The following is a 26849-nucleotide window of genomic DNA, read 5'->3' on the forward strand; positions in this document are numbered from 1 at the left end:
GTAAAAAGCATAAATACAAATCTAATAAATGAGAGCATAAAAATTAAAAATTGAATAAAACAGCAGCTCATATGGAAACTATGGAATAGTTTAGTTTTTTTCCCAAACTATGGAATGGTTTTGTTTTTTTCCCAAACTATGGAAATGGTTTGGGTGGGAAAGGACCTTAAACCTCACCCAGCTCCACCCCAAAATGAGCAGGGACACCTTCCACCACCCCAGGCTGCTCCAAGAAAAAATCCAACCTGGCCTTGGACACCTCCAGGGATAACCACAACCAACTGCAGCCACATAACCAGAAACAATCTGATGTTTTAGGCTTTAAAAAATGCACTGAATTCCAAAAGTCCCCCAGTTTTTAAAGGAGCTGAGCCCAGGAGTGCAGGGGTCACTCACTCGTACTCCCTGGTGAGGATGAAACACAGAGCTCGGTTCCCATACAGCAGGTGGTTGGTGGGCCTGGAAAAAGGAGATTATCAGCAGTTAGTGATGGCTATTCCTACTGAAAACCACAAGGAGAAGGGGAAAAATGGGATTTTTCAACAGTTTTTCCAGCAAAAACTCCACACAGAAAACCGTTGTACATGGGAATGTTCCTTAAAATTGGGGGTTAATTGTAACTTTTGGGACCATTAAAGGAACTCCAATTCATTAATAATGGCTATTCCTATTGAAAACCCCAAGGAGAAAGGGAAAAATGGGATTTTTCATCAGTTTGGCCGGCAAAAACTCCACACAGAAAACCCCATGGGTGTATGTGAGAATGTTCATTAAAATTGGGGGTTAATCGTAACTTTTGGGGCCATTAATTCAACTTCCAATTAGTCAATGATGGCTATTCCTATAGAAAACCTTAAGGAGAAGGAAAAAATGGGATTTTCACTACTGAAAACCTTAAGGAGAAGGAAAAAAATTGAATTTTCACCAGATTTGCCTGAAAAAATTCCACACAGAAAACACCATGGGTGTATATGGGAATGTCCATTAAAATTGTGGAATCATTTGTAATTTTTGGGGCCACTCATGGAAGTTCCAATTAGTTAATAATAGCTATTCCCATTGACAACCCTAAGAATAAAAAAAAAAAACCCTGAATTTTCACCAGATTTGCCTGAAAAATCTCCACACAGAAAACACCATGGGTGTATATGGCAATGTTCATTGTAATTGTGGGATCATTTGTAAGTTTTGGGACCATCATTGCAACTTCCAATTAATTCAAATTATTCTTAGCCTGCTCTTAAAAAGCAGCTCAGATTTGAAAGCCCTAAGGAAAAGGGAAAAGGGATTTTCACCAGATTTGCCAGCAAAAACTCCACACAGAAAACCCTCTGAGTTTACATGGGAACATTCATTATAATTGTGGGATCATTTCTAAGTTTTGGAGGCCATTAAAGCAACTTCCAATTAGTAAATAATGGCTATTCCCACTGAAAACCTTAAGGAGAAGGAAAAAATGGGATTTTCACTACTGAAAACCTTAAGGAGAAGAAAAAAAATTGAATTTTCACCAGATTTGCCAGCAAAAATTCCACACAGAAAACCCCATGGGTGTATGTGGGAATGTTCACTGTAATTGCGGGATCATTCGTAACTTTTGGGGCCATTAATTCAACTTCCAATTAGTTAATGATGGCTATTCCTATAGAAAACCTTAAGGAGAAGGAAAAAATGGGATTTTCACTACTGAAAACCTTAAGGAGAAGGAAAAAAATTGAATTTTCACCAGATTTGCCTGAAAAAATTCCACACAGAAAACACCATGGGTGTATATGGGAATGTCCATTAAAATTGTGGAATCATTTGTAATTTTTGGGGCCACTCATGGAAGTTCAATTAGTTAATAATAGCTATTCCCATTGACAACCCTAAGAATAAAAAAAAAAACCCTGAATTTTCACCAGATTTGCCTGAAAAATCTCCACACAGAAAACCCCATGGGTGTATATGGGAATGTTCATTGCAATTGTGGGATCATTTGTAAGTTTTGGGACCATCATTGCAACTTGCAATTAATTCAAATTATTCTTAGCCTGCTCTTAAAAAGCAGCTCAGAGTTGAAAGCCCTAAGGAAAAGGGAAAAAAAAAAAAGGGATTTTCACCATATTTGCCAGCAAAAACTCCACACAGAAAACCCTCTGAGTTTACATGGGAACATTCATTATAATTGTGGGATCATTTCTAAGTTTTGGGGTCATTAAAGCAACTTGCAATTAGTTAATGATGGCTATTCCCACTGAAAACCCTAAGAAGAAGAAAAAATTTAATTTTCACCAGATTTGCCGGCAAAAACTCCACAAAAAAACCCCATGGGTGTATGTGGGAATGTTCACTGTAATTGCGGGATCATTCGTAACTTCTGGGGCCATTAATTCAACTTCCAATTAGTTAATGATGGCTATTTCTATAGAAAACCTTAAGGAGAAGGAAAAAATGGGATTTTCACTACTGAAAACCTTAAGGAGAAGGAAAAAAATGGGATTTTTCACAAGATTTGCCTGAAAAACACCACACAGAAAACACCATGGGTGTATATGGCAATGTTCATTGCAATTGTGGGATCATTTGTAAGTTTTGGCACCATCACTGCAACTTCCAATTAATTCAAATTATTCTTAGCCTGCTCTTACAAAGCAGCTCAGAGTTGAAAGCCCTAAGGAAAAGGGAAAAAAAAAAAGGGGTTTTCACCATATTTGCCTGCAAAAACTCCACACAGAAAACCCTCTGAGTTTACATGGGAACGTTCATTATAAATGTGGGATCATTTCTAAGTTTTGGGGTCATTAAAGCAACTTGCAATTAGTTAATGATGGCTATTCCTATAGAAAACCTTAAGGAGAAGGAAAAAAATGGGATTTTCACCAGATTGGCATGCTAAAACTCTACACAGAAAACACCATGGGTTTATATGGGAATGTTCATTGTAATTGTGGGATCATTTGTAAGTTTTGGGGGCCATTAATGCAACTCCCAATTCATGTTAATGATGGCTAATCCTATTGAAAATCCTAAGGAGATGGAAAAAAAATGGGATTTTCACCAGATTTGCCTGCAAAAACTCCACGCAGAAAACCCCATGGGTGTATATGGGAATGTTCACTGTAATTCTGGGATCATTTTTATGTTATGGGGCCATTAATGCAACTTCCAATTCATTCAATCAATTATTCTTAGCCTGCTCTTAAAAAGCAGCTCAGAGATAATAATGGCTATTCCTACTGAAAACTGAAAGGAGAAGGAAAAAATGGGATTTTCACCAGATTTGCCAGCAAAAACTGCACACAGAAAACTCTGTGAGTTTACATGGGAACGTTCATTATAATTGTGGGATCATTTCTAAGTTTTGGAGGCCATTAAAGCAACTTGCAATCAGTAAATAATGGCTATTCCCACTGAAAACCTTAAGGAGAAGGGAAAAAAAATGGGATTTTCACTACTGAAAACCTTAAGGAGAAGGAAAAAAATGGGATTTTTCACCAGATTTGCCTGAAAAACTCCACACAGAAAACCCCGTGGGTGTATATGGGAATGTTCACTGTAATTGTGGGATCATTTGTTAACTTTTGGGGCCATTAATGCAACTTCCACTTAATTCAAATTATTCTCAGGCTGCTCTTAAAAAGCAGCTCACCCTCAACTCTTGGAAATCACATGACCTCCTCCACACGACAGCCCCAGGATTTCCTGTTTTTCTACCAAATTCTGCTTTTCCCTTCCTGGCCTTGCTGCAATTTTGCAGAAGGGTGAAACCAGCTCGAATTTGGGACCAAACCCCCTCCAGCCATGTGGCATTCATGGGGGTTAAAATGGATTTATTCCCAGAATATTGGAAATTCATTGATTAAATTGAATTTGATTCAATTAAACGCGATGAGACATAGATAAAATAAATAAAAAATAAAGAAATCAAATAATTAATTAAATAAATAAATCAAATATCCCGATATTTGATTATAAAATAAATAAAAATAAAGTAAATAAATCAAAATAAATAAATAAATCAAAAAATCCTGATCCTTTCCAGGGTGTAACTGTAAAGCTACAGAGTTCAAAATGAAAAATCCAACTCTGCACAAGGGGGTTTTGTGGAAAGTGGGATTTTATCAATTTTCCTGCATTTCAGAGACACCAGGAGGAGTAAAACCAGCATTTTTGTGAGCACACCAACCCTGCTGACATTCCAAGGAAAGGGGAAAAACGCCCTAAAATTTCCCATTTCACCCCTTTGTCCCTTCCACGGAGCCCAGGAAAGTCTCCAGAGCCTTTCAGGAAATGCCTTTAGGGAAGAAATTGAACAAAGATTTCCAAAGGAAACAAAGCCCGAGAGCTGCCAAGAACGGGCAGTGAAATATTTGTTCTTTACTCCTTTTGCATCATGGGAATAAAGATAAATAATGATAAATATTGGCAACATTTGCCAGAGCATTTCGAGGGCAAACACCCCAAAGTGGTTGTTCTTGGCTGTCCACACCAAATAATTAAAATAATTTTTAAATAATTGAAATAATTCATTTAAAATTAAAATAATTAAAAGTATCCATATTAAAATAATGCTTTTTCTTGCAGCTTTGCCCCTCTTCCCCTTGGCCATTTGAAGCCCTAAGAGGACTTTTGGATCAGAAAAAAACAGCAAAGAAATAGAATAAAAATGGGTTATAGGGGTTTTTTTTTTTTAATTAGGTTATCTTTTGGCCTCTAATTGAAGTGGCTGATGCAAAATTGCACAAAATGAGGAGAAAAGTGAAGAAGTTGAGATCAGCTCTTACCAAAACTCCATGGCTTTGGTGTATGACATGATGGCACAGCCCAGGTCTCCCTGGGAAAATTCAGCATTTCCTTTCTGCTTCATGGCTTCACTCATCTGTGGGACCAGGAAAAAGCAAATTTATGCACTAAACTCATTAAATTCAGCAGTGCAAAGGTCTTTGTTTCATGCAGTAAAGGGAATTTTTGATGCCAGAATGAAACACTCGAGGTTTTGAAATATTTCTCTTCAGTAATTGGTTTTTTGTTTTGTTTTTTTTTTTTTTTTACAATCTGCACCCCCCAAAAAATGACCCAAACACATCCTGAGAGCTTCTCTCACCTTCCTGGAGCTCTCACAGGTCAGAGCTCTCAGTTCTGCCACTAAATCACAATCCTCCAGTGCCACCCTGGTGATGTAACGATTCCCTGGGGACAAAATTCAGGAGAACACAGAGGGTGAGCAATTCCCCCCAAAAATCCTGCTCTGCTCCCCCAAACCCACCACAAACTCAGCAACAGGAGCAATCCAAATTAATGATTTCCTGAAGAAACCCAGAACGGAGATAAAACCAGGAATTATTTCATTATTTCAAAGAGAAAAGTGATTTTTTTTCTGATTTTTGGCCCTTCTGGAGTGTCCATACTCACACTCAGAAAAAAACATTGCAAGGACAGCCCTGCCAAAGTCCCCCAGCTGCTCCAGGTCCTGCAGGATGTTGGCATCCCCCACACACCTGACCCATTCCAGGGCCTCCTCAAGGCGGAAAACACCCTGTTGGAATTGGGGAAAAACAGAGAAAAATCGAGAAAAAGTCATTAATTGGCAAAGCAAAGCGTTGGAGCTCTTATCTCTGCTTCTGTTCAGCTGATTTTTAAACTGACAACAGCAAATAAATACAAATATTTGGAGATCTCCAGCACAGCACAGGCACAAAATCAAACCAGACTTGCAACAGGAAGAATTCAAGTGGTGGAATTCCATTTAGAAGCTTCTGAAATGATTGGGAAATAATGAAAAACCCTCAAATTTGAGTTAGAAACTTCCCTGTGATGGCTGAAATTATTAAAAAAAATAATATCACTCCCCCCTCAAATTTGATTTACAAACTTCCTTGTGATGGCTGAAATTATTAAAAAATAATAATATAAACCCCTAAAAATTTGATTTAGAAACTTCTTCCTATGGCTGTTGAAAAATAATACAAAAAAATCAGGAATGTCCTCAAAAATGCAGCAGCTGGGGAACCCACAGCTGTGTTTATTCTGGTTTTCCTACTGCTCCTGCAGTGCTGGGTTTTAAATTCAATGTTTTTGTTTTACCTTTGGCCCCAGAAAACAAACACACTGTTGTACAGTATTACTACTTTTTTTTTTTTAATAGTACTAGGAGAAAATATATATAATATATATATAATATATATTATATATAATATATATATATAATATATATCATTATATATATAAAATATATAATTGTATTGTGTAGTCTCATATTTTAATAGAACACTTAGAAAAAAAATCCTTTACTAATAATAGAATTCATTTTTTTACTGTATAGATTTCTAAAAATAATCTTTATAATGTTAAAAATAACAATTCAAATAATAATTAAAACCAAATCAGAATTATTATTAATGGCAAGTAAAGATTTTAAAGTGATTTATCTGTTCTTGAAAAAAGAGGTATTTTGATTAGGTATTGTAAAAACTAGAGGATTTAAAAATTGCATTATTAAACTTTTAAAGTGTTTATTTTATTTATTTTCTAGGTCACCAACTGCTATAAACAAAACTAAATTTCAGAGAAAAACCTACATTAGGTGAAATGCCTTTAAATGCTGTAACAGTATTTACTGATAATTCTAAGAAAACACAAATCAGGGTGTCAAATACATTAAAAACATCAGAACCAAACATTCAAACAATCCAAAGTTCTCAAATTATCAAATCAGCAGCAGTAGTTTGAGCATTTAAACTATTTTAAAAACTTCTCAATTTAATGAGAAATTCTACTTACATAACTAATGTAGTTAAATAAAAAGATCAGTCTTAAAGAACATTTATAATAAGAGTTGCTTATTAATATTTTAATGAAATAATAATTATAATATTATTGATAAATACTAGTATTACTGTTATTGTAGTGATGTTATTATATTGATGTCATTATTACTGATGTTATTATATTTATGCTATTATTATTATTATTATTAGTGATGTTATTGTTTCCAAGTGGGAAAAAAGGGATTAAACCCAGGGAAATTCAGGATCTTCACAGCCCAAAGTTTACAGTTTCCAAAGCTGGAAAATGCAAGGAGTTCAGTTCTAGCATTTTGTAAATAAATAATAATTTTTTTTTATTTACAAAATAATTTTGTAAATAAAAAGATGGACCAGGAGATTTCCCAGCTCTGCCTGTGCCAGGCCCTTGAGGCTGAGGAGTTCCAGGGAATCTCCCAAACAATTCCAGAAACTCACATTTTCTATTCCACTGCCAATCCTCAAGATGCCACGGATGAAATGCGGGATGTTCTGGAAAAAGGATTAAAAAATATTTAAAAAATTAAAAAATCAGTTCTTGAGAGGAGATAATTGGAATTTCTGCCTGCTCAGGTTCAGCTCAGTCACATTTCCTGTTCTGCTGGAATTCAGCACCACTGGGGCAGCTGCATTCCAGATTTTTGTTGAAAAACAAATGAGAAGAGAGAATTCCTGCTGCGGAAATTCTGCCCCTTTGAGCCCTAAATCCCAAAGAACCCCAAAGCTGAGACATCCCAAAATCTGCTCCTCCAAATCCATTTTACTCTTGGATGTACAAGCCAGAAAATGAAGAGAAATTAAATAAGAAATATGTTATACCTATATTAATAAAATAAAATACACCTGAATTTACAAAATAAAATAGGTAGTTTGGGGTTGGACACACAATTTCAAGAAATGAAGAAATGTTTTATTACCTAAATTTAAAATAAAATCCACAACAAATGGAACAAATTCCTCACATCCTCCTCTCCACTCTTCTGTTTCTCTTTTAAGTCAGCAAAAGCAAATTTAAAATATCATTTTTTGAACGAGGGGAAAAAGATTTATTTAAGTCATTCACACCCACCAACTTAATTTCTGACTGCAAATATTTCCTAAATTATCCCATCTGGAATAAAGCCTAGGCCACAATTTCTTTCTGGAAAGCTGCAACCCAATTATCAAATAATTGATAATTATACCTTCACTTCAGCAAAAGGAAATGTCTAATTCAGGATATAACCCCGAGATTTAATGGACATATATTTGAAAATGGAGAAATTTGAAATTCAAAATCCAGGACTTACAGCAACTCTTTTAATTAAATCAGCAAGGTCTTCCATAACATTCAACTCAAAGATTTTCTTCGTGTTCCAGGCCAGGAATACCAAGCTGTTGGAAAACAGAGTGAATTATTATTTAGACAAACACCAAGCTGTTACAGGTTCTTAATTATGAATATTTAGAGGGATTAGATCTGTGAATGTTTAAAAATTCACGTCCAACCCCTCAGAGGAGGAAGGAGAAAAATAATGATAATTAAAAGAAGAGGAGCTGGAAAGGTTTTGCTGCTTTTGAAATGTCAGCATCTACAAAAATACCAAAATACCCCCCAAATTTCAGCTTCTCAGACTCCCAAAGATTCCAAACTCCAAAATCCCAAAGATTCCAAACTCCAAAATCCCAAAGATTCCAAACTCCAAACTCCCAAAGATTCCAAACTCCAAACTCCCAAAGATTCCAAACTCCAAACTCCCAAAGATTCCAAACTCCAAACTCCCAAAGATTCCAAACTCCAAACTCCCAAAGATTCCAAACTCCAAACTCCCAAAGATTCCAAACTCCAAACTCCCAAAGATTCCAAACTCCAAACTCCCAAAGATTCCAAACTCCAGAAAATCAATCTGAAGTTTTTTTTTCCTTGTGGATTCAAGAACTTCTGACCTCAACCAACTCCAAAATTCCTGCACCATCTGGAGCCTTACTGGAAGCTCCCAAGGGATTTTCACAGGAACAAGGAAAAGTGGGATGATTTGGAGGGAAATGCCCTTGGAAAAGTGGGAAGATTTGGAGGGAAATGCCCTTGGAAAATGTGGATACTCACCAAAAGTCATCCACAAAGGAAGTGCTCTCCCTGGTGAAGAGTGCACACCAAAAGATTCTGATTTTGATCACATTGCAAAATTCCCTTAATTTTTCCACGGGCAGACTGCACCACACCTCACAGACATCAACTCCTGGAAGGGCAAAAAAAATGGGAATTACAGGGCACAATTCAGGCATTCCAAAGTTCCAATAAACATTAAAATAAAGGATTCATTCAGGGATTCCAAAGTACCAATAAATATTAAAATCAATCATTATTTCAGGCATTATAAAGTACCAATAAATATTAAAATAAAGGATGAATTCAGGCATTCCAAAGTGCCAATAATTAAAATCCAGGATGATTTCCAGCCTGTATTCCTGACAAACCAAAGCAAGGGAATCTGAACACTCTGAACTCACCCTGAGGGGGTTTTGGAGAGGGGATTTTTATGGAATTATGGACAGGGAGCTGCTGGAAGGTTTTGCATCCCTGTGTTCTGAATGATTAAATTAAGATAAAAATGGATAAATTCAGAGAAAAATGGATAAATTAAGAGAAAAATGGATAAATTAAGAGAAAAATGGATAAATGCAGCCTCTCCTTGCTGGGCTGGAAGGGAATGTTCTTTTCCAGGAAAACATCAGCCTCTTCCACCTGTGTCCATGAATTATTCTGGACAAGAATAATTGAATTAAGCAGGGCAAGAGGGCACAAAACCATGAGGGTTTGTCCTTAAAAGCATCCTGCAATTCCCAAAACATGGAGGGAACTGGGAGGGATGGAGGGGAATTAAAAATTAAATGGGGGCATTGATGTGGCTTCAAGTCCTCTGGAGGAAATTAAAAGTTTATTTGGAGTGGCTTCAGGTACCCTCAGAGCAGAGCAGCCTCACCTGAGAGTCGGGAAAAGGAAAAAGCACACCAAAAAATACACACACAAAAAAAAACCCCAAAAAAAACCACATAGAAAAAGTCACTTTCCACAGCTGTTTATCTGCTTATTCCCACAAATCAGGGGGTGGTGTAGAAAATATAATTTTGAATTTGAGCCATCTGGTTTTTTACAACTGAGAATTTTTGGTTAATTCTTACTTCCAAACCTTTCCTGCAAAAAAAACCCCCAAAAATGGAAGTTGTTTCTAGACCTACACAGCTAAAACCAACCAGCCTTGAATCTCCATCCTCACAGCATTCATTGCCTGCATTTATGTAAATATTACTGAATATTTAAGTTATATTAGGAGGAACAGATGAGAATTGCTCCAAGGTAACAGAACATAGCAATGCAAAAATAATAATGAACCAATTTTCAGGCAAAATGAGGAAAAGTAAAATTAAATAGCAATCCAATGATCCAAGAAATGGAAGAATATTGGTTTTGTTTCCATACCTGTTTTAGGATTAGGCCGCACTGTCTGTCCAAAGGTTCCATGACGCTAAAGATAAACATATTTATATATTTATATGTAATATATTTGCATATTTACTATTTATTACACTGCACAGCCAATAGCAAACAAAGAAAGTCAATCCAGCAACAAAGAAAGCATTTTGTTTGGAGAAAGAAAGAATATTTACCTACATCCCCATTCAAAAAATGGCCATAGGTTAATGGTTATGAAAGGCCAGGAAAAGCTTTACTCACTTTTATTACAATTTAATTGACTCACGTTTATTAAAATTTTAGTTAGTTTATTATATTTTAGTTAGTTTAACATGTGTTTTTCACAGAGGCATGTACAGATTTTAGTGGTTCTACAGACTTCCAATTACACAGCAGCTTTTACATTATTTCCACAGATGAGTCTCATGTAAAACCATGACACTGAGAGGGAAAATTCACCAGGAACTGGAGCCACAGCACACAGGGAATGGCTCCCAGTGCCAGAGGGCAGGGCTGGATGGGATCTTGGGAATGAGGAATTGTTCCCTGGCAGGGTGGGCAGGGGCTGGGATGGAATTCCCAGAGCAGCTGTGGCTGCCCCTGGACCCCTGGCAGTGCCCAAGGCCAGGCTGGACACTGGGGCTGGAGCAGCCTGGCACAGTGGAAGGTGTCCCTGCCATGGCAGGGCTGGCACTGGGTGGGCTTTAAGGCCCCTTCCAACCCAAACCAGTCTGGGATTAAATAAACAGAGCCTTGCTGGGCACAAAGAAATGCATAAAATTGGTAGAGACTGGAAGAACAAAGAAGGGGCAAAGCTGCAGCCACTGTGCAGAGCTGAAACCCCAGGAAGACAGAGATAAAATCCCAACAATTCCAGGGGCCAAGAGCTGAAATCCCACAAGTTAAGAGCCGAAATCCCATAGCCAAGAGCTGAAAACCCAGGAATTCTAGGGGCTAGGAGCTGAAATGCCAGGAACCAAGAACTGAAACCCCAGGAACCCAGAGCTCAAATCCCACAGGCCAAGAGCTGAAATCCCAGGAACCAAGAGCTCAAATCCCAGGAACCCAGAGCTCAAATCCCACAGGCCAAGAGCTGAAATCCCAGGAACCCAGAGCTGAAATCCCACAGGCCAAGAGCTGAAATCCCAAGAAAGCAGGAGCAGCTTGCCCTGCAGGGGCAGGGTTTGATGTGTGAGGCTGAGCTGCAGCAGCCCAGGAATGGCCCCAGGACAGCCTGGGCAGGCTGTGCTGACAGGAGCTGCCCTCACCAATCCCCCCTGCTGCTGACAGGGGACACAGGCTCTGGCTCAGCCCCAGTTTGGGGTTTTTGTAAGGGAATCATGGGCAGCTGAGGTACCTGTACGGCAGCTTGAGTTCATCAGCACTGGGAATGACTCTGGAGATCTGAGCAGAGAATCCCAGAATGATTTTTGTTGGAATGGGCCTTAAACATAATCCCATCCCACCCCTGCCGTGGCAGGGACACCTTCCCCAGGCTGTGCCAAGCCCCAGTGTCCAACCTGGCCCTGGACATTCCAGGGATCCAGGGGCAGCCCCAGCTGCTCTGGGCACCTGTGCCAGGGCCAGATCTGGGCAAAACCCTCCTGGAACATCCCGCTAGTTTCCCACGGAGCTCCAACCCCACTCACCCCTTGGAAGTAGGATGAATCACCAGCAAACAGAGCCAAGGCTGCAACAAGGTCGGATTTGAAGAGAGGATCAGCCATGGCACATCACCTGAGGGAAAGGGAGGGTGAGAAACACCAACACCGGGAGCTGTGCCCCACCTGCCACGACCGCACCGCTGAACCCCGCTGTGCCGGGCTGGGCACAACCGAGCAGCAGCTAAGTTTAGAGTTTAGGCTGAGAACAGCCAGCCTAAACCCGGCTGAAAGCCTGCGACGGCGACTGACTCTGATCTGCACCGCGGCAGAAGCCGGGGCACTTCTCCCTGCAGGGCCAAGGAGCAGCAGCCCGGGAATCGCGGCTGCACCCCGGGAATCGCGGCTGCACCCCCGGGAATCGCGGCTGCACCCCCGGGAATCGCGGCTGCACCCCCGGGAATCGCGGCTGCACCCCCGGGAATCGCGGCTGCACCCCCGGGAATCGCGGCTGCACCCCCGGGAACCGCGGCTCCATCCCGGGATGCCGAACACCCCGCCCCGTCCCGGCAGCTCCCGGGCTCCCCCCCTCGGCCGCCATCCCATCCCGGAAACCCGCGGGCTCTCGCACGTGTTTTATCCCGTGTGTTATCCCGCCGGCACAGCGCTGTCCGTGCCGGTGTTCCAAGAGCCCGGAGAGGCTCCCGGCACCGCGCTCCGCCCCGGGCGGGCCGGGAGCGCCCGCCACGGTACCGGGCACAGACCGGGCAGCAAGCGGGGGTTCCGGGCTGGGCGAGGCGCAGGGGAAGGCGGCCGAGGATCCCCCGGTCCCCCCACTCCCTGTATCCATCCCCGCACCGCGCACGCACCACTCCGATTCCCGATCCCGGATCCCGATTCCCGATCCGCTCCTGCTGCGCGGCCGCCGCTCCCGCCGCCCCAGCGCGCCCCGCCCGTCGGACGCACCGCCCATTGGCCGCCCGCCCTCTGACGTCACGGGCCGCGGCCAATCGGCGGGCCGTGCGCCTGCGCGCGTGGCCGGATGCGGGAGCGGGGCTGGGGAGCGCCTCCCTTCCTCCTCCTCCTCCTCCTCCTCCTCCTCCTCCTCCTCCTCCTCCTCCTCTTCCTCCTCCTCCTGCTGCCTCCCGGGCTCTGGAGGGCGAAGGGGGTGGGGGAGGCCCCCCCCAAGGAGCTGCCCGGGAAATCTCCGCCATCCTCGCGTCCCTCCTCCGCCCGCCCCGCGAAGTTCAAGGGAGGAGCCCGGCATGGTTGAGAACTCGCCGGCCCCGCTGCCGGAAAGGGCGATTTACGGCTTTGCGCTTTTTCTGGGCTCGTGGTTTGGCTTCAGTGAGTATCCCCCAGGCGGGCCCAGCGCCCCGCAGTGCTGCTGTGCTGCGCTCCCGTTTTCATCCGCTTTTTACTCGAACCACGCTCATTCTCACGCTCAGCGAGCACCGGAGGTGCTTGCGGTGTCACCTTCCCCACCAAAACACTGAAAAAAAAATTAAAAAATTAAGTTAGTCTGGTTAACAGCAATAAAAAATATTTTGGGTTCCATCAGCTTTTCTGTGCTGGTGGGATGGGTTCCTCATTTCCCTGGGGATCCGGGGTTGGAGAGGTAGGAAACACTTTTCCAACACAGGAAAAGATGCTGTCAATCCCTTTGGTGCCGGATCCTGCTGTGGGTCTCTGGCACCCTCGGGCAGTGAAAAACCGGGGGAAGTTTGGCTCAGCTCCTCCCAGCAAGAACCAGGAAGGATTTTCAATAATTTCATTACAGTCCCATCCAAACACTGCAATTCCACCCGGTTTTTTTCCCATTAAATGACCTCTGTGAGATCATTTTCTGCTTTCATATTATCTCTGTTCAGATTCCTTTGGCTTCTTTTTATTGAGGTGTTTGGGGGTGGTTTTGTTGTTTTTTTTCTTTATTGTTCTGCAGTTTAAATTGGAATAAATTCTTGTGTGCCTTCGCAGGAAATCAGACATTAAATGTTAAAGCAAATATAAAACTGATCCCGTGTAACCAGGGACTGGTTATCTTTCTGCAATCTTTTGAGAGAGGTATTTTGGTTTAAATAAAAGCAAAATTCAGGAAGTCCAAAACGCCATCAGTCTTATTGTGACTTTTCAATTTTGTTGTGCAGTTTTGTATCTTATCTGGGCTTATGTTCCTGAGACTTGGCTCTTCTCCCTGGGACTGACATACTGGCCTCAAAAGTAAGTTCAGCCAATTAAACTCCTTAATCTTAATTATTTTCAAATAAAAACCTTTTTTTTTTAAATAATAGCCTTGCATTAAATAAATTTTTCCCTGATGATAAACGGCTGTAATGTTTCTGAAGCATTTTTTTAATGTAGCTATGGTGAAGATGTTTTGTTGTGCCATGACATAAATAATATTGGGATATTTTAGGATAAATGTGACATTTTACTTTTGCTGGTGGAAATTCAGTAAACTTCAGGCCATAATTAAAAAATAAACACATTTTTAAAGAAATTTATCTGGTGGTTTGTCAGTAGCTCCAGTGGAGTCAGGATCCATAATCAGAGGTGTTGTTGCTTTTCCTCCTGGAGAAATTCCTTGCAGATACAATACCAACATTAAAACTGATTTCTTATTAAGCATTTGTTACTAAATGTGAACTTTTAAATCCTTTCCCACAGGTACTGGGCAGTTGCTCTGCCAGTTTATCTCCTGGTGACTGTGGGAATTGGTTATATTTTGCTTTTTGGGATTAACATGATGAGCACAGCTCCACTCAACTCCACTCACACCATCACAGGTAATTTTATTGCTTTTTGAAAAGTTTGATCCTTCACTGAGAATTCCGGAAGAATTTATTCTGCAGAGAATAAAACCCAACTTTTAAGCCTTTAAATAAAACCCAAATTTTAAGCCTTTTTTAAACTCAAATATTTGATTTCTTGGAAGTTCTGGTGGGTTTTCATCTGTTAAAGCAGCTAAATTTGTAGTGCTGCATTATAAAATCACATAATATTCTTGGAAGAAAAGGACCTGGAAGCCATGAAATGTTCTCCTTATCTTTTGCAGATAACTTTGCAAAAAAGCAGCAGCAGAAGAAATTCCAAGAGGAGGCAATTCCAGCCCTGAGAGATATTCCCATCAGTGAAGTCAACAGGATGTTCTTCCTCCCTGAAAAAGGGATCTGCAACAGCAGATAGTGGTTATTAAAATCTGTTTGGACAAAGGATTAATAAAACTTACAGAGTTTTACTACTTAAAACCTCTCCAAGCTAAAAATAAAAACTCTTTCAGCTTTTTTCCCCTGAATTTCTAATTAAAATTATTATTATTATTATTATTATTATTACTATTATTACTATTATTATTATTCACCTTAATAACCTGCACTGTTCTGAAAATTATGCCCCAATAATTTATCTGGTTATTCTTTAAAAATTAAAAAAGTGGCTTGAAGAGTGTTCTGTTATTTGCAGCTTTCTGCTTGGAATTCCCCTCTGAGAGGGGAAAAAAGAGCAGCCTTTAGGCAGAGTTTAGTTCTATTTCTCTTTGAATTCAGGGAGAGAAAATGTGTTTTGCCAGTCAAACACTTGAGGATCTTTTTTCCATTGTTAACTGGAAGTGTTTGCATTGTAAAGATATTATTGGCCTTTGTAAATACTAATAAAATGTGGCTGATTTTTCCATCCTCATTGTTTTCCTGTGGTTCTGGGAGGTTTCTCCTGGGTTGAGGTGATAAATGCTCCATTTTCCTTCACACAATTCTTTATTCAGCCAAATCTGTTGATCCCCCACCCCCCAAAATATCAGATTTACTGAGTTACCAAAAATAATAAAGGTGGGTTGAGAAGATTTACTGAAACAAATCTTGAAATTACTTTTTTAAACTTAATTTTAAGAAAATACTGACAACAAAGTTCAAGGGAACAGCTGGAATAGAGGAACTGACAGATCCATGCTGTTCAAACCCAAGGTTAAGTGGTTCAGATGTTTTATAAACAGTGAATTTTACTTTTTTTTTGGTTTTTTCCCTTCTCCCAAATGTCACAAATACAGTTATCTCCAGGACTCAATGTTATTTAGGTCTATGTTAAAACCCAGTGAATAGAACCTCATTATTTATTAAGCCTGTAACCAATTTCAGCACAGAATTTTGTTAAACTGTTACTATTTCATTAAAAGATAATATATTTTTGAGAATTTGCCTGGAAAAGCTTATGCCAATTCTTTAAAAATCTGTCAAAATGATCATCAGCTGCTCTGGAATATTTTAAGACTTGGTAACAATCACTTTGGTGTAAATATAAATCTGTAGCTGGTTGGGTTTTTGCCTGAACTTGGAGGAAAAATCTTGTTCAGTATTCCAGGTAGGATTAAAACACCTCCTCATTGAAGGAAAAAAAAGCTTTTCAACATTTCACATTGAAATATTGAATTTTAGCTGTATTGGCACGTGGGGGCCTTGTGTGAAAATGAATTTGTGTCGAAATTAGAACAGCATTGATTTGTGTGGTACTTTTAAGTTAGTAATGAAGTTTTGGGGTTTTGTTTGCTGTTGCTTCTCGGCCCTGCCATGATCCTGTCCTTTTATTAATTTTCACTTTCATCAATGATTTAATTTCCATTAAATCATGATTTGATGACCAGCAGCCACAGAGATGTGTTTACCCTTTTGTCACTCCTCTAATCCATTCCAGACATTGAAGTATTGACTGCGATCTTTTTTTTTTTTTGTATTTTCCACCCTTTTTGCTTCCTGAGAGAGAATTTCACCTGGAATTCCGAGCTGCCAATGAGTGAAGGCCACCTTTGGGATCATTTGATGGAAGGATTAATTCAGTGCCTTGTCAAGGACGCCCAAATCCCTTCAGGATCAAGGAAAACTCCTGGAAAACACCAATGAAAGGATGTAAACCTTGGGCAAAGATTGGATCAGGGATGGATTTCATTTCTCTGCAGACCCCACAGTTATGGGGAGGCCAGGGGGGGCTCTTTGTTCAAGGAGAAATTGCAGGGGTGAAACTCAATCTTGGCTTTTCTGTAGGAGACACCGTGCTGAGTTTCCTTCAGCTTGGCCACACTTCAGAAATTGCCTCTGGGAGCAAAATCAAACCAGGCAATAGAGGGGTTTTGGGGCTAAAATATGGAATTTGGGGCTAAAATTTTGGGGAATTGGTCTTGCCTGTGACTGTGATGAAAAGATACACAGCTCTGCAAAGAGAAGAGGAGGTTTTTATTGTAGATTTATATAAATTTTGCCTTACGTGTTGAGGGAAAAATGTCCCCCACGTGATTGAATGGTGGTGCCTTTCTTTACAAAACATCCCTGGATATCAGGTGTCCATTCTTCTCAGAGACTAAGGGGAAACTAAGTAAAAAAAAGGAAAAAAACCCAAAATTTGCCCTCATTTTCACCTTTCTGCCTTGCTAGTGGCCCAGCTGGTAGAGTGCAATCCACTGCTTTGTCCCTGCTGGAATAAAGTGAGGGATGGAAATTCAGTTTTGCATTTAAATGCACCTTTTTGGGATCTCCTGCAGCCTTTATCCTGTTGGGGATGGATGATGTTTTACACATTCTGAAGGGAAGGGAAGGGAAGGGAAGGGAAGGGAAGGGAAGGGAAGGGAAGGGAAGGGAAGGGAAGGGAAGGGAAGGGAAGGGAAGGGAAGGGAAGGGAAGGGAAGGGAAGGGAAGGGATCACCATGGAATAAGGGAGATGCCTGGGTTTCTATGGAATGGGGCTGTGCCAAAGGGGAGAACGGAGCTGGGGCTGCCAAATTTCTTCTTTCCATCTTGGCAGGAAAGGGAAGAATGATAACAACATGGATTATAAAGATGCCCCAAAGGCTGCAGCAGCTCTGCTGGCAGGAAAGGCTGGCACAGCTGGCATTGTTCACCTGCACAGGAGAAGCTTTGGGCTGAGCTCAGGGTGGCCTTGCAGGGCCTGCAGGAGCCCCAGGAAAACTGGAGAGAGACAATTTCCAGGGACAGCACACAGGGAATGGCTCACAGTTGAAAAATTACAGGTTTAGATCAGATATTAGGAACCATTTCCTCTCTGGCAGGGAGGGCAGGGCTGGGATGGAATTGCCAGAGCAGCTGTGGCTGCCCCTGGATCCCTGGCAGTGCCCAAGGCCAGGCTGGACACTGGGGCTGGAGCAGCCTGGCACAGTGGAAGGTGTCCCTGCACTGGATGAGCTTTAAGGTCCCTCCCAACCCAAACCATTCCATGATTTCTCTTGAATTAAGCAGATAAACTTTTGCTGTTCTCTGAAGCATTGTCCAGACCATCCCAAAATTATGTCATAATTCCCTATTCCATAAGGAATTCTGTCAGCTCCACTGATCATCTCAAACCCCCCGTGGTTGGACAGGGGGGGAACAGGAGCAAGGACAACCCAAGACCCCTTGATATTAAAAAAAGCTCTAATATTAATATTAAATGTTCATCCTGGGACACATCTGTGCTAGGGGTCTATAAACATTAAAAACGCAACAAGTTCCTCTGAACTTCAGTTTCATTTGTGGGTGGAAATCATAAAATGTTTCTGCCTTATAAACAAAATATTTGTCTGATCTTTTGTAGATATATTTTGTTCACCTTTCTTGTGGGCCTGAGTTGCTAAAATGTTTAATTTCAAGAGTCCTGCTTGCCGAGTCCTGTTGAATTTCCAGTCAGCTTTCACCCAGCTGGGATGAATGGAGGGTTTTGTATTTCTCCATTCAGGAAATTTCTCCTTTTCTGAGGAGAAAGTTTTGGAAGGATTCAGTTTTCTTCTGCCAGTTCCCTTCCAGAGGCGTTGCCAAAGTCAGTTTTGTTGGGGTGCTGTGCTATTGGTGAAAAGCAGCTGAGAGATGACGGCAGTGCAGAATAAATAGCCTTAAATAGGAAATATTTCGGTGAATTGGCTGGATTTTGTCTCTGCAGCTCAGAAAGCTGCTGTTGGGAATATTGCCCTTGCTCAGTTCTGCTCTGCTGTCATTCTCCCTGCACAAATGTAATTCAGGGGGAAAAAATGCTGCGGTAGTTTTCTCTCTTAATTAATCCTTTTTCTCTCATAATTAATCCTCTGTCATATTTAGAAAAAACACATTTCTGTGGCATGCAAGGATATGCTTCCCTTGGATATTTGTATCCTTCAGAGGAAGGATTTTCAAGTAAGGATATTCAAGGAAGCAGAATTCAAGGCTGCTGTATGAAAATCAACTTTTAATTATCATTTTTCATGCAAGAGGAATCTGAAATTGTGGAGGTTTTGTGGAGCCATCTCTGTACAGGGAATAACAACCTGCTTTTTGCTGCCACTATTTTTAGGATTTTTCATACAAGAAGAATCTGAGATTGTAGAGGTTTTGTGGAGGCATCCCTGTACCAGGGAATAAAAAGTTGCTTTTTGCTGCCATCATTTTAGGGAATGGAAAATGAAAGCAGCACTGCCTGGAAGTGCTGCAGCTGCTGAATTCCCAAGGGAAGGATTTTGTGGCACAGAAACCTGAGCCAAGAATTCCATCTGCTTCCAGCCTTGCCTTTGAAGTGCTAAACTCAGCCTAAACTCCTTTTGGGGAGTCACCTTTGTCCTGTAAGTGATGGATGGTGCTGAGGGCACTCTGACTCTGCAGGGGGGATTGCAGATGAGGTAAAAAATCAGAAGTGGAAACTGAAAGTTGTCTGCAGCTCAATGCCAGAGATGCTGCAGCAGTTCACTCTGGGGCTTCTCTTAATTATTAACGAGCTGGGAAGGGACCTCAGTGCGTTTTTGGTGTGTGATGGGTCATCACAGAGAAATGAAAGTATCCTGGCTGCTCTTCTGTTTGCTTTTGCTGCACACTAAATAGTGAGGAAGCTGGGTTATTAGTAAATAAAAATAAATAGATTTTAAAAAATAAACTAAATGAAACCAAACTAAAAATTAAAAAAAATTAATTACATAAAGCAAATAAAATATAAATTAAATAAATTTAAAATTAATGAAACAAAATTAACTAAAGTTTTAAATAAATAAAATTATTTTAGGATATTTTGTGAAATACCTTAAATTATCTGTGTTTTGGTGCCATGTGTTTGGAAATGGAGAACTGGAGATTAATCTAATAGCTGAATTTTCCTTTGTCACTCTGAGGTTTCAATTTCAAGTCATTCTTGTCATTCCCTGTGTGACAGGATTTTGTCTCATGGTGTAAATTTAATTAATGATCCTCTTGTGAGTTTGCAAGTGGAGATCTTCAAAAAAATCCTTCATTCTAATAGGTTTATTCATTTGGAATCTTAATTTTTCCAGATTTAAAATGTGTGCCACTCCTTTGTTTGCCAGTACCTGACTGAGAGGAGGAGCTGGCACAAACTCCCAGGGCTCCTGAAAACTCTCTGACCTCATCTCACAACCACCAGAGGTGCAGGAAAGCTCCAAAATCTGAAATCCTGCATTTGCTTTGTCTCATGGTAGTTTGGGTTGGAGTTAAGGCACATTAAAAATAAAAAAAATTAAACCTAGTGGGGGCAAATATTTAATCCTTGAGGTATTTAGAGGTGCTGGTAGCAAGGCAAGTGCTGAGAAACTCTCTGAGCATGAAAATCATTGTGGGGAAGGTGCCACATAATGCAAGTTTTAATGTGGTATTAAATTAAATTAAATTGTGGGTTTTAATCAAGGATGACTTTTTTTCTGGCTGGAAAAAGATTGCAGGGGGAAAATCTGCTAAGAAGAGAATGGCAGAAGCCCAGAAAATATCACAAATATTCATCTCACAACCACCAGAGGTGCAGGAAAGGTCCAAAATCTGAAATTCTGCATTTGCTTTGTCTCATGGCAGTTTGGGTTGGACTTAAGGCACATTAAAAAAAAAAAAAATTGAACCTAATGGGGGCAAATATTTAATCCTTGAGGTATTTAGAGGTGCTGGTAGCAAGGCAAGTGCTGAGAAACTCTCTGAGCATGAAAATCATTGTGGGGAAGGTGCCACATAATGCAAGTTTTAATGTGGTATTAAATTAAATTAAATTGTGGGTTTTAATCAAGGCTTTTTTTCTGGCTGGAAAAAGATTGCAGGGGGGAAATCTGATAAGAAGAGCATGGCAGAAGCCCAGAAAATATCACACAAATATTCATCTCACAACCACCAGAGGTGCAGGAAAGGTCCAAAATCTGAAATTCTGCATTTGCTTTGTCTCATGGCAGTTTGGGTTGGAGTTAAGGCACATTAAAAATAAATTAAAAAAAAATTAAACCTAGTGGGGGCAAATATTTAATCCTTGAGGTATTTAGAGGTGCTGGTAGCAAGGCAAGTGCTGAGAAACTGAGCATGAGAAACATTGTGGGGAAGGTGCCACATAATGCAAGTTTTAATGTGGTATTAAATTAAATTGTGGGTTTTAATCAAGGATGACTTTTTTTCTGGCTGGAAAAAGATTGCAGGGGGAAAAAAAAAATCTGCTAAGAAGAGAATGGCAGAAGCCCAGAAAATATCACACATATTGGGCAGAACCTGTGGGTTCTACTGGAAATGGGTGAGGACAGCTGGGCATTCAGCATTTCTAGCAGAATAAATATATCCCAGGGAGCCAATAAGCAACATTGGAAATTATTCCTTGCCTAATTTCAGTGTGTTTTGTTTGGGTTATTTGTTCAGTGTGTTTTGTTTGGGTTATTTGTTCAGTGTGGTTTTTTTTGGGTTATTTTGGAGCTGTGCATTACATTTCATATTCAGCCTCGCAATCAATGCACGTGAAAATGAAATTTCAATGGAAATGCAGACTACATCTTTCTCCAGGATCCCTGCTCCAGCAGAACCACAGCTGATATTCCAGGAGGGCTGAGCCACAATTCCAACGGGATTGTGCCACCACCCCAACCCACAGGGTGCCAGGTCGTGTTCTGGCTGTCAGTGTTGTTTTGGTTTGCTGCATTGTTTATTTTATCTTTTTTATTTTCTTCCCTAATACAGAACTGTTATTCCTGCTCCCATATTTTTGCCTGAGAGCCCCTGAATTTCAAATTTATAGTAATTTGGGGAGAGGGGGTTTATATTCTCCATTTCAGGGGAGCTCCTGCCTTCCTTAGCAGACACCTGGCTTTCCAAACCAAGACGAGTTCAAAGGTAGGACAGGCTTGCACCTTGGAGGTTCCAGGGACATGGGGTTTTGTTTTTAGCAAATCCCATGGGATAGAACATGTTTATCCTGTTTATCTTTCTGGTGCTGTTTTGCTGGATGTGAATTTACAGAATTCTCAGGATTATTGCAGAATCAGGATTTGCTCTTTATTAGATACACTCTGTAAATGCATTTTTGCGTGTCCTGGAAGAACTCATCCACATCCTGCCCTAAAAAAAAGTCCAAGTTCACATTAAACATTCTTCCCAGAGATGGAAAAATAATTTTATTTATTGACCACAGATTATTTAGTGTGAATTGGGCCCCTCCAGTCTAAATCTACTCCCTGCCACGTTTAAATACCTTGTGATATCTGTGAGGTTGTAAAGAAATCAATAGTGCCCTATTACAAATAAAAAATACCTGCACAGTCTCCATCCCTTTGAACATTTCTGCATCAAAATCAGTACAACTAATAGAACAAAGAACACAGTGAATAATATTAAAAATCCAAAATATTTGTTAAATAATAGCACAGGTCCTGAGGAAAAATGGCAAACTTAAGTGACCTGCAGTGTAATTAAATATCTTGCTAAATTACAGGCTGACCTCCACATATTTAATTTCAGCAGCTCAGTTTTGTTTAGTCCTGATTTAACTTGAGAGTTGAAAGGGAACTTTGTGTTGGAGAATTGATCTCTGTGATCTTGCAATCAGATCTGGAAGTGAGGATAATTGATTTATTCCTCCACCAGCACGGATATTAGTGCAGGACTAGAGCCTAAACTGCTGGGATGTAACACTCGGAAAATGCAAAGTTATTCTCAATTAAATCTCTTGATAAAGCTCTGTAAGACCAAATTTATTACAGAATTATTGAAAATATAACTTTGGTGATGAAGCTGCAATGTTGAGCAAATATAATACTTGTAGAAAAAAAATGTGAATATTACATTATAGTACTAATCAAGCAAACCACACAACATTAATTTGCATTTCTGTGGAAATCATTTACATTTTACTGCAAAATCAGGATTCATTTTGCAGTAATTTTAATGTAAGGTGCTTAATTTTGATATTTGGTGAAGAACACAGAATCAGAAAAGTTTTCCAAGAAGTCAGAGTAACTATTCAGATCTCTGACATTACCTGGGAATAACTTTGACAGATTCAACTTCTACAGAAAGATGAGCCCAGTGCTAATCATTTGGTGTTAATTAAAAGAGCATTTGATCTTTATGAGAAATGAGTTTTATGCAGTTTTCTCATGAAGGCAATTGTGCATTTGCAAGAATAAAGGGCAATTAATAAATTATAACCAACATAAATTGGTATATTTGGGGAACCTGGATGCATTTATAGTTTTGAACAATATCTGATATTAAACAAAAAACCACAGACACTGATAGCAGGCAAAGCTCCTCCCAGAGAAATCCTTGGAAAAGCTTTTAAGGAGCAGAAGTAGGAACCAGCTGGTCACAAAGCACAGCAAAGCCTCAAAATATTCCTGTAAAGTGCAAAAGAGCAGCTCAGCTACTCCAAGGTTACACAGCGGAGCTGGGAGGTTTGAGGGCTGAGATTACTCCCTGTTTTTATCAAGGTTTCCTTCCACCCTCTGCAAAGAGGAGCTGACTGACATGGTTACTTTATTTTATTTTAGAAAACCTGTTTCAGTAGATTCCTGATGCATGCAATGCCTTGGTTGAATAATAAAAGTAATAACACAACAGAATGTTTTCCCAATCTAAAATTCTGAACTTTTTAGTAAAAGCTTGTCACAAAATTCTGAACTTGTTAGTCAAAGCTTGTGATAAAATTCTGAACTTGTTAGTCAAAGCTTGTGATAAAATTCTGAACTTTTTGGTCAAAGCTTGTCTAAAACTCTGAACTTTTTAGTCAAAGCTTGTGATAAAATTCTGAACTTTTTGGTCAAAGCTTGTTTAAAATTCTGAACTTTTTGGTCAAAGCTTGTCACAAAATTCTGAACTTGTTAGTCAAAGCTTGTGATAAAATTCTGAACTTTTTGGTCAAAGCTTGTTTAAAATTCTGAATGTTTTAGTCAAAGCTTGTTTAAAATTCTGAACTTTTAAGTCAAAGCTTGTCACAAAATTCTGAACTTGTTAGTCAAAGCTTGTGATAAAATTCTGAACTTTTTGGTCAAAGCTTGTTTAAAATTCTGAACATTTTGGTGAAAGCTTGTAATGAATTTTCAACATTTTAGTCAAAGCTTGTCATACAATTCTGAATTTTTTAGTCAAAGCTTGTTTAAAATTCTGAACTTTTTAGTTAAAGCTTGTCTAAAATTCTGAACTTTTTGGTCAAAGCTTGTCATGATGAAGTTGAAGTTACACCATAACAGAAACTAGAAAACCTCCAGCAGCCTCCCAGCTCTAAATTAATTCCGCACCAACATGGCAGGAGCTTGTCTTGAAACAGGGACTGGTTTTGCCTGCTCTGCTTTAGATTCCCTTGCATGGTGAGGCTTTGATTCAGTTTTCTCATTTCCTCATGACCTTTTCCAGGGCAGGGGAAGCTCAGAAATCAAGAAATGCTCATTGTGGAGCTGAGGGCAGTCGATGGCAGAGCAGGATTTGAAGCACGGCCCCTTCCTGCTGTGGAAAGGTTTCACAAAGTGCAGAGCAGGCACCTGAGCTGACCCAGGGAAAGTGAATTCCAGAGCTGAGAGCTCCCTTTGGAGATTCTTTTCTTTCTTTTGAGGTGCCCAGGCGAGTGTTTGGACTTCCTGCACAAGATGAAGCCCCACAAAGGAGCACTGTGAGGGGCACTGGAGATTTGTTCCTCTCGTGCAGGGCAGGATACGGCAGCAGCACGAGGTTGCTGTTCCTGAAGCTTGAGGTGAAAAATATTAAAATATTTTTACCTTTTTAAATAAAATTTAAAATATTTGGCCTCACAGCTGAAACTGTAATCTGTTTGTGCCACGAGTTGTGGAAATATTATGTGCCATCCCTGGAGGTGTTCAAGGCCAGAGTCACAGGATGCTCAGGGCTGGAAGAGCCCTCCAGGATCACCCCAAACCCTGTCCCCAAGGGCCACATCCAGACTCCTCTGGGGCAATTCCAGTGACTCCAAACCTCCCTGGGCAGCTCAGCCCAAGGCCTGACCACTCTGCCAGGGAAAAAACATTTCCTGAACATCCCCTGGCACGACTTAAAACCATTTCCTCTCCTCCTTTCGCTTGAAATGTGAGAGCAGAGCCAATTTGTTCCTTGTTTATCTACAGAGCCAGCTAGAGATACACCTAGGGAAAAATTGTTATTTTAGAATACCCATTGCACTGAATTTCCAAGTGCAGGACAAGACCTTGAGTTCAGAATAACAAAAAAAAGGTTGTGGTTTCCTGCCCAACTTGTTCAGGAAACAAATGTCATGTATCTGTCAAGGTAGGTGTTGGCTTATTTCTTGTAGCCTTGCATTTTGCCTATTTTTATAATCTTTTATTTTCACTCACACACCAAATATCTGCTAAGATCAGAATGATCCACACCCTCCTTCCCCCAAGCTGTTTTTGTGATTCCTTTCCCTATAAAATACAGAAAGTGTTTGATAACTTTTGTGCATAGATATATTGGAGGAGTAAAGGATAATTTGCTGTCTGTTGTGTATTCTGGAGGAGCAATTTGTGTTTGCAGCTCACAGGGCAGGTGCAAATCCTACACTTTGATTCCCTGACAGGCTGCTCCTCACTCTGATGTCAGTGTTCAGCCCTTTCTCATCTGGTGAATCCAATAAATTGGATTTAAATGCATTTCTGGCTGGAAATAAATAAATCCATTTGTGGCTTTGGTGGCTACAGCAATGGGAACTGGAGACAGGTGCCTTCTCCTGGTCCTGAATGGGATACAAAAGGGAATACTGTGCCTTTAGGGTACCATAAATCTGGGAGTAAGGTCAGGTAGCAGCGTCAAGCCATTTCTGAGGAAGATGAGATCCTTTCCTGTTGTCCATCAGGACACTTTGAGCTTTGGAGAAGCAGAAGATTTATCCTGAGCTCCATCACAACCTGTGGGAGCAGCAGGTGAGGGGGGAATTCTGCTCCTGTGCCCCTCAGGTGAGAGCCCACCTGAGAGCTGCCCCAGGCCTGTCCCAGCACAGGAGGAGCTGGAGCTGCTGCAGAGAGCCCAGAGGAGGCTCCAGGATGAGCAGAGGGATGGAGCAGCTCTGCTGGCAGCAAAGGCTGGCACAGCTGGCATTGTTCACCTGCACAGGAGAAGCTTTGGGCTGAGCTCAGGGTGGCCTTGCAGGGCCTGCAGGAGCCCCAGGAAAGCTGGAGAGAGACAATTTCCAGGGCAGGCAGGGACAGCACACAGGGAATGGCTTCAAACTGAAAAACTGCAAGTTTAGATCAGACATTAGGAACAATTTCCTCCCTGTGAGGGTGGGGAGGCCCTGGAGTAGAATTCCCAGAGCAGCTGTGGCTGCCCCTGGATCCCTGGCAGTGCCCAAGGCCAGGTTGGACATTGGGGCTGGAGCAGCCTGGCACAGTGGAAGGTGTCCCTGCCATGGCAGGGGGCGGAGCTGGACGAGCTTGAAGTCCCTTTTCACCAAAACCCTTCTGCCATTCCCACAGAAGCCGAGTCGCGGCGCCGGCGACGAGAAGTTCTCGCCTGCTCCTCCTCCTCTTCCTCCTCCAGAACACGCCTACAATCTACCCGCTGCAGAACAAAACGCCCCGAGCCGCTTTTGACGGTTTTGAGCGCTCTTTATTCCCTTCCACACCTCCTTTCACCGCGGAACCCCGCGTTCCCCTCAGCGCGAGGGGAAGGCAGCGGCCTCACGGCCGAGCGCCGAGGAGAGGAGGGCGGAGACGCAAAAGGGGCGGGGCGCCGCGCGCGCCAGCCCCCGCCAGCCAATCAGCGCTGCGACCGCCGCCCGCCCTCCCTGACGCACGGCGCTGCCATTGGCCGCGGCGAG

The 26849-nt window shown here is 41.2% G+C and overlaps 2 protein-coding genes and 1 long non-coding RNA gene across 9 annotated transcripts in view; 1 reads left to right on the forward strand and 2 right to left on the reverse strand.

Annotated features, from left to right (window-relative positions):
- TTC3 (tetratricopeptide repeat domain 3) overlaps positions 1–12822 on the reverse strand; it is a 57436-nt gene extending 44614 nt beyond the window's left edge. For all 7 annotated transcript variants that reach the window (XM_064406551.1, XM_064406536.1, XM_064406529.1 and 4 more), the window contains exons 1-10: positions 12710–12822; positions 11889–11976; positions 10246–10291; positions 8872–9004; positions 8075–8159; positions 7224–7277; positions 5395–5518; positions 5087–5172; positions 4767–4861; positions 397–459 (exon numbers count right to left, since the gene is read on the reverse strand). In XM_064406551.1, coding sequence (XP_064262621.1) covers positions 397–459; positions 4767–4861; positions 5087–5172; positions 5395–5518; positions 7224–7277; positions 8075–8159; positions 8872–9004; positions 10246–10291; positions 11889–11966 — 764 coding nt within the window. In that variant the 5' untranslated portion in view covers positions 11967–11976; positions 12710–12822. The remainder of the gene's footprint in view (positions 1–396; positions 460–4766; positions 4862–5086; positions 5173–5394; positions 5519–7223; positions 7278–8074; positions 8160–8871; positions 9005–10245; positions 10292–11888; positions 11977–12709) is intronic.
- Positions 12823–13054: 232 nt separating this feature from the next.
- Positions 13055–15512, forward strand: PIGP (phosphatidylinositol glycan anchor biosynthesis class P). Its single transcript, XM_064406625.1, has 4 exons — positions 13055–13187; positions 13988–14060; positions 14508–14626; positions 14896–15512. Exons 1-4 carry the CDS (start codon positions 13106–13108, stop codon positions 15024–15026), a joined length of 405 nt encoding a protein of 134 aa, XP_064262695.1. The 5' UTR covers positions 13055–13105; the 3' UTR covers positions 15027–15512.
- Positions 15513–16576: 1064 nt separating this feature from the next.
- Positions 16577–26825, reverse strand: LOC135292428 (uncharacterized). The gene is made up of 3 exons (XR_010354776.1): positions 26655–26825; positions 17242–17297; positions 16577–16712 (listed from the first exon to the last, which is right to left on the reverse strand). It is a non-coding gene; the product is annotated as an uncharacterized LOC135292428 (long non-coding RNA).
- Between the last annotated feature and the right edge of the window lie 24 nt (positions 26826–26849).

Source organism: Passer domesticus, chromosome 2, assembly GCF_036417665.1.
Source record: "Passer domesticus isolate bPasDom1 chromosome 2, bPasDom1.hap1, whole genome shotgun sequence".
NCBI classification, from domain to species: Eukaryota; Metazoa; Chordata; class Aves; order Passeriformes; family Passeridae; genus Passer; species Passer domesticus.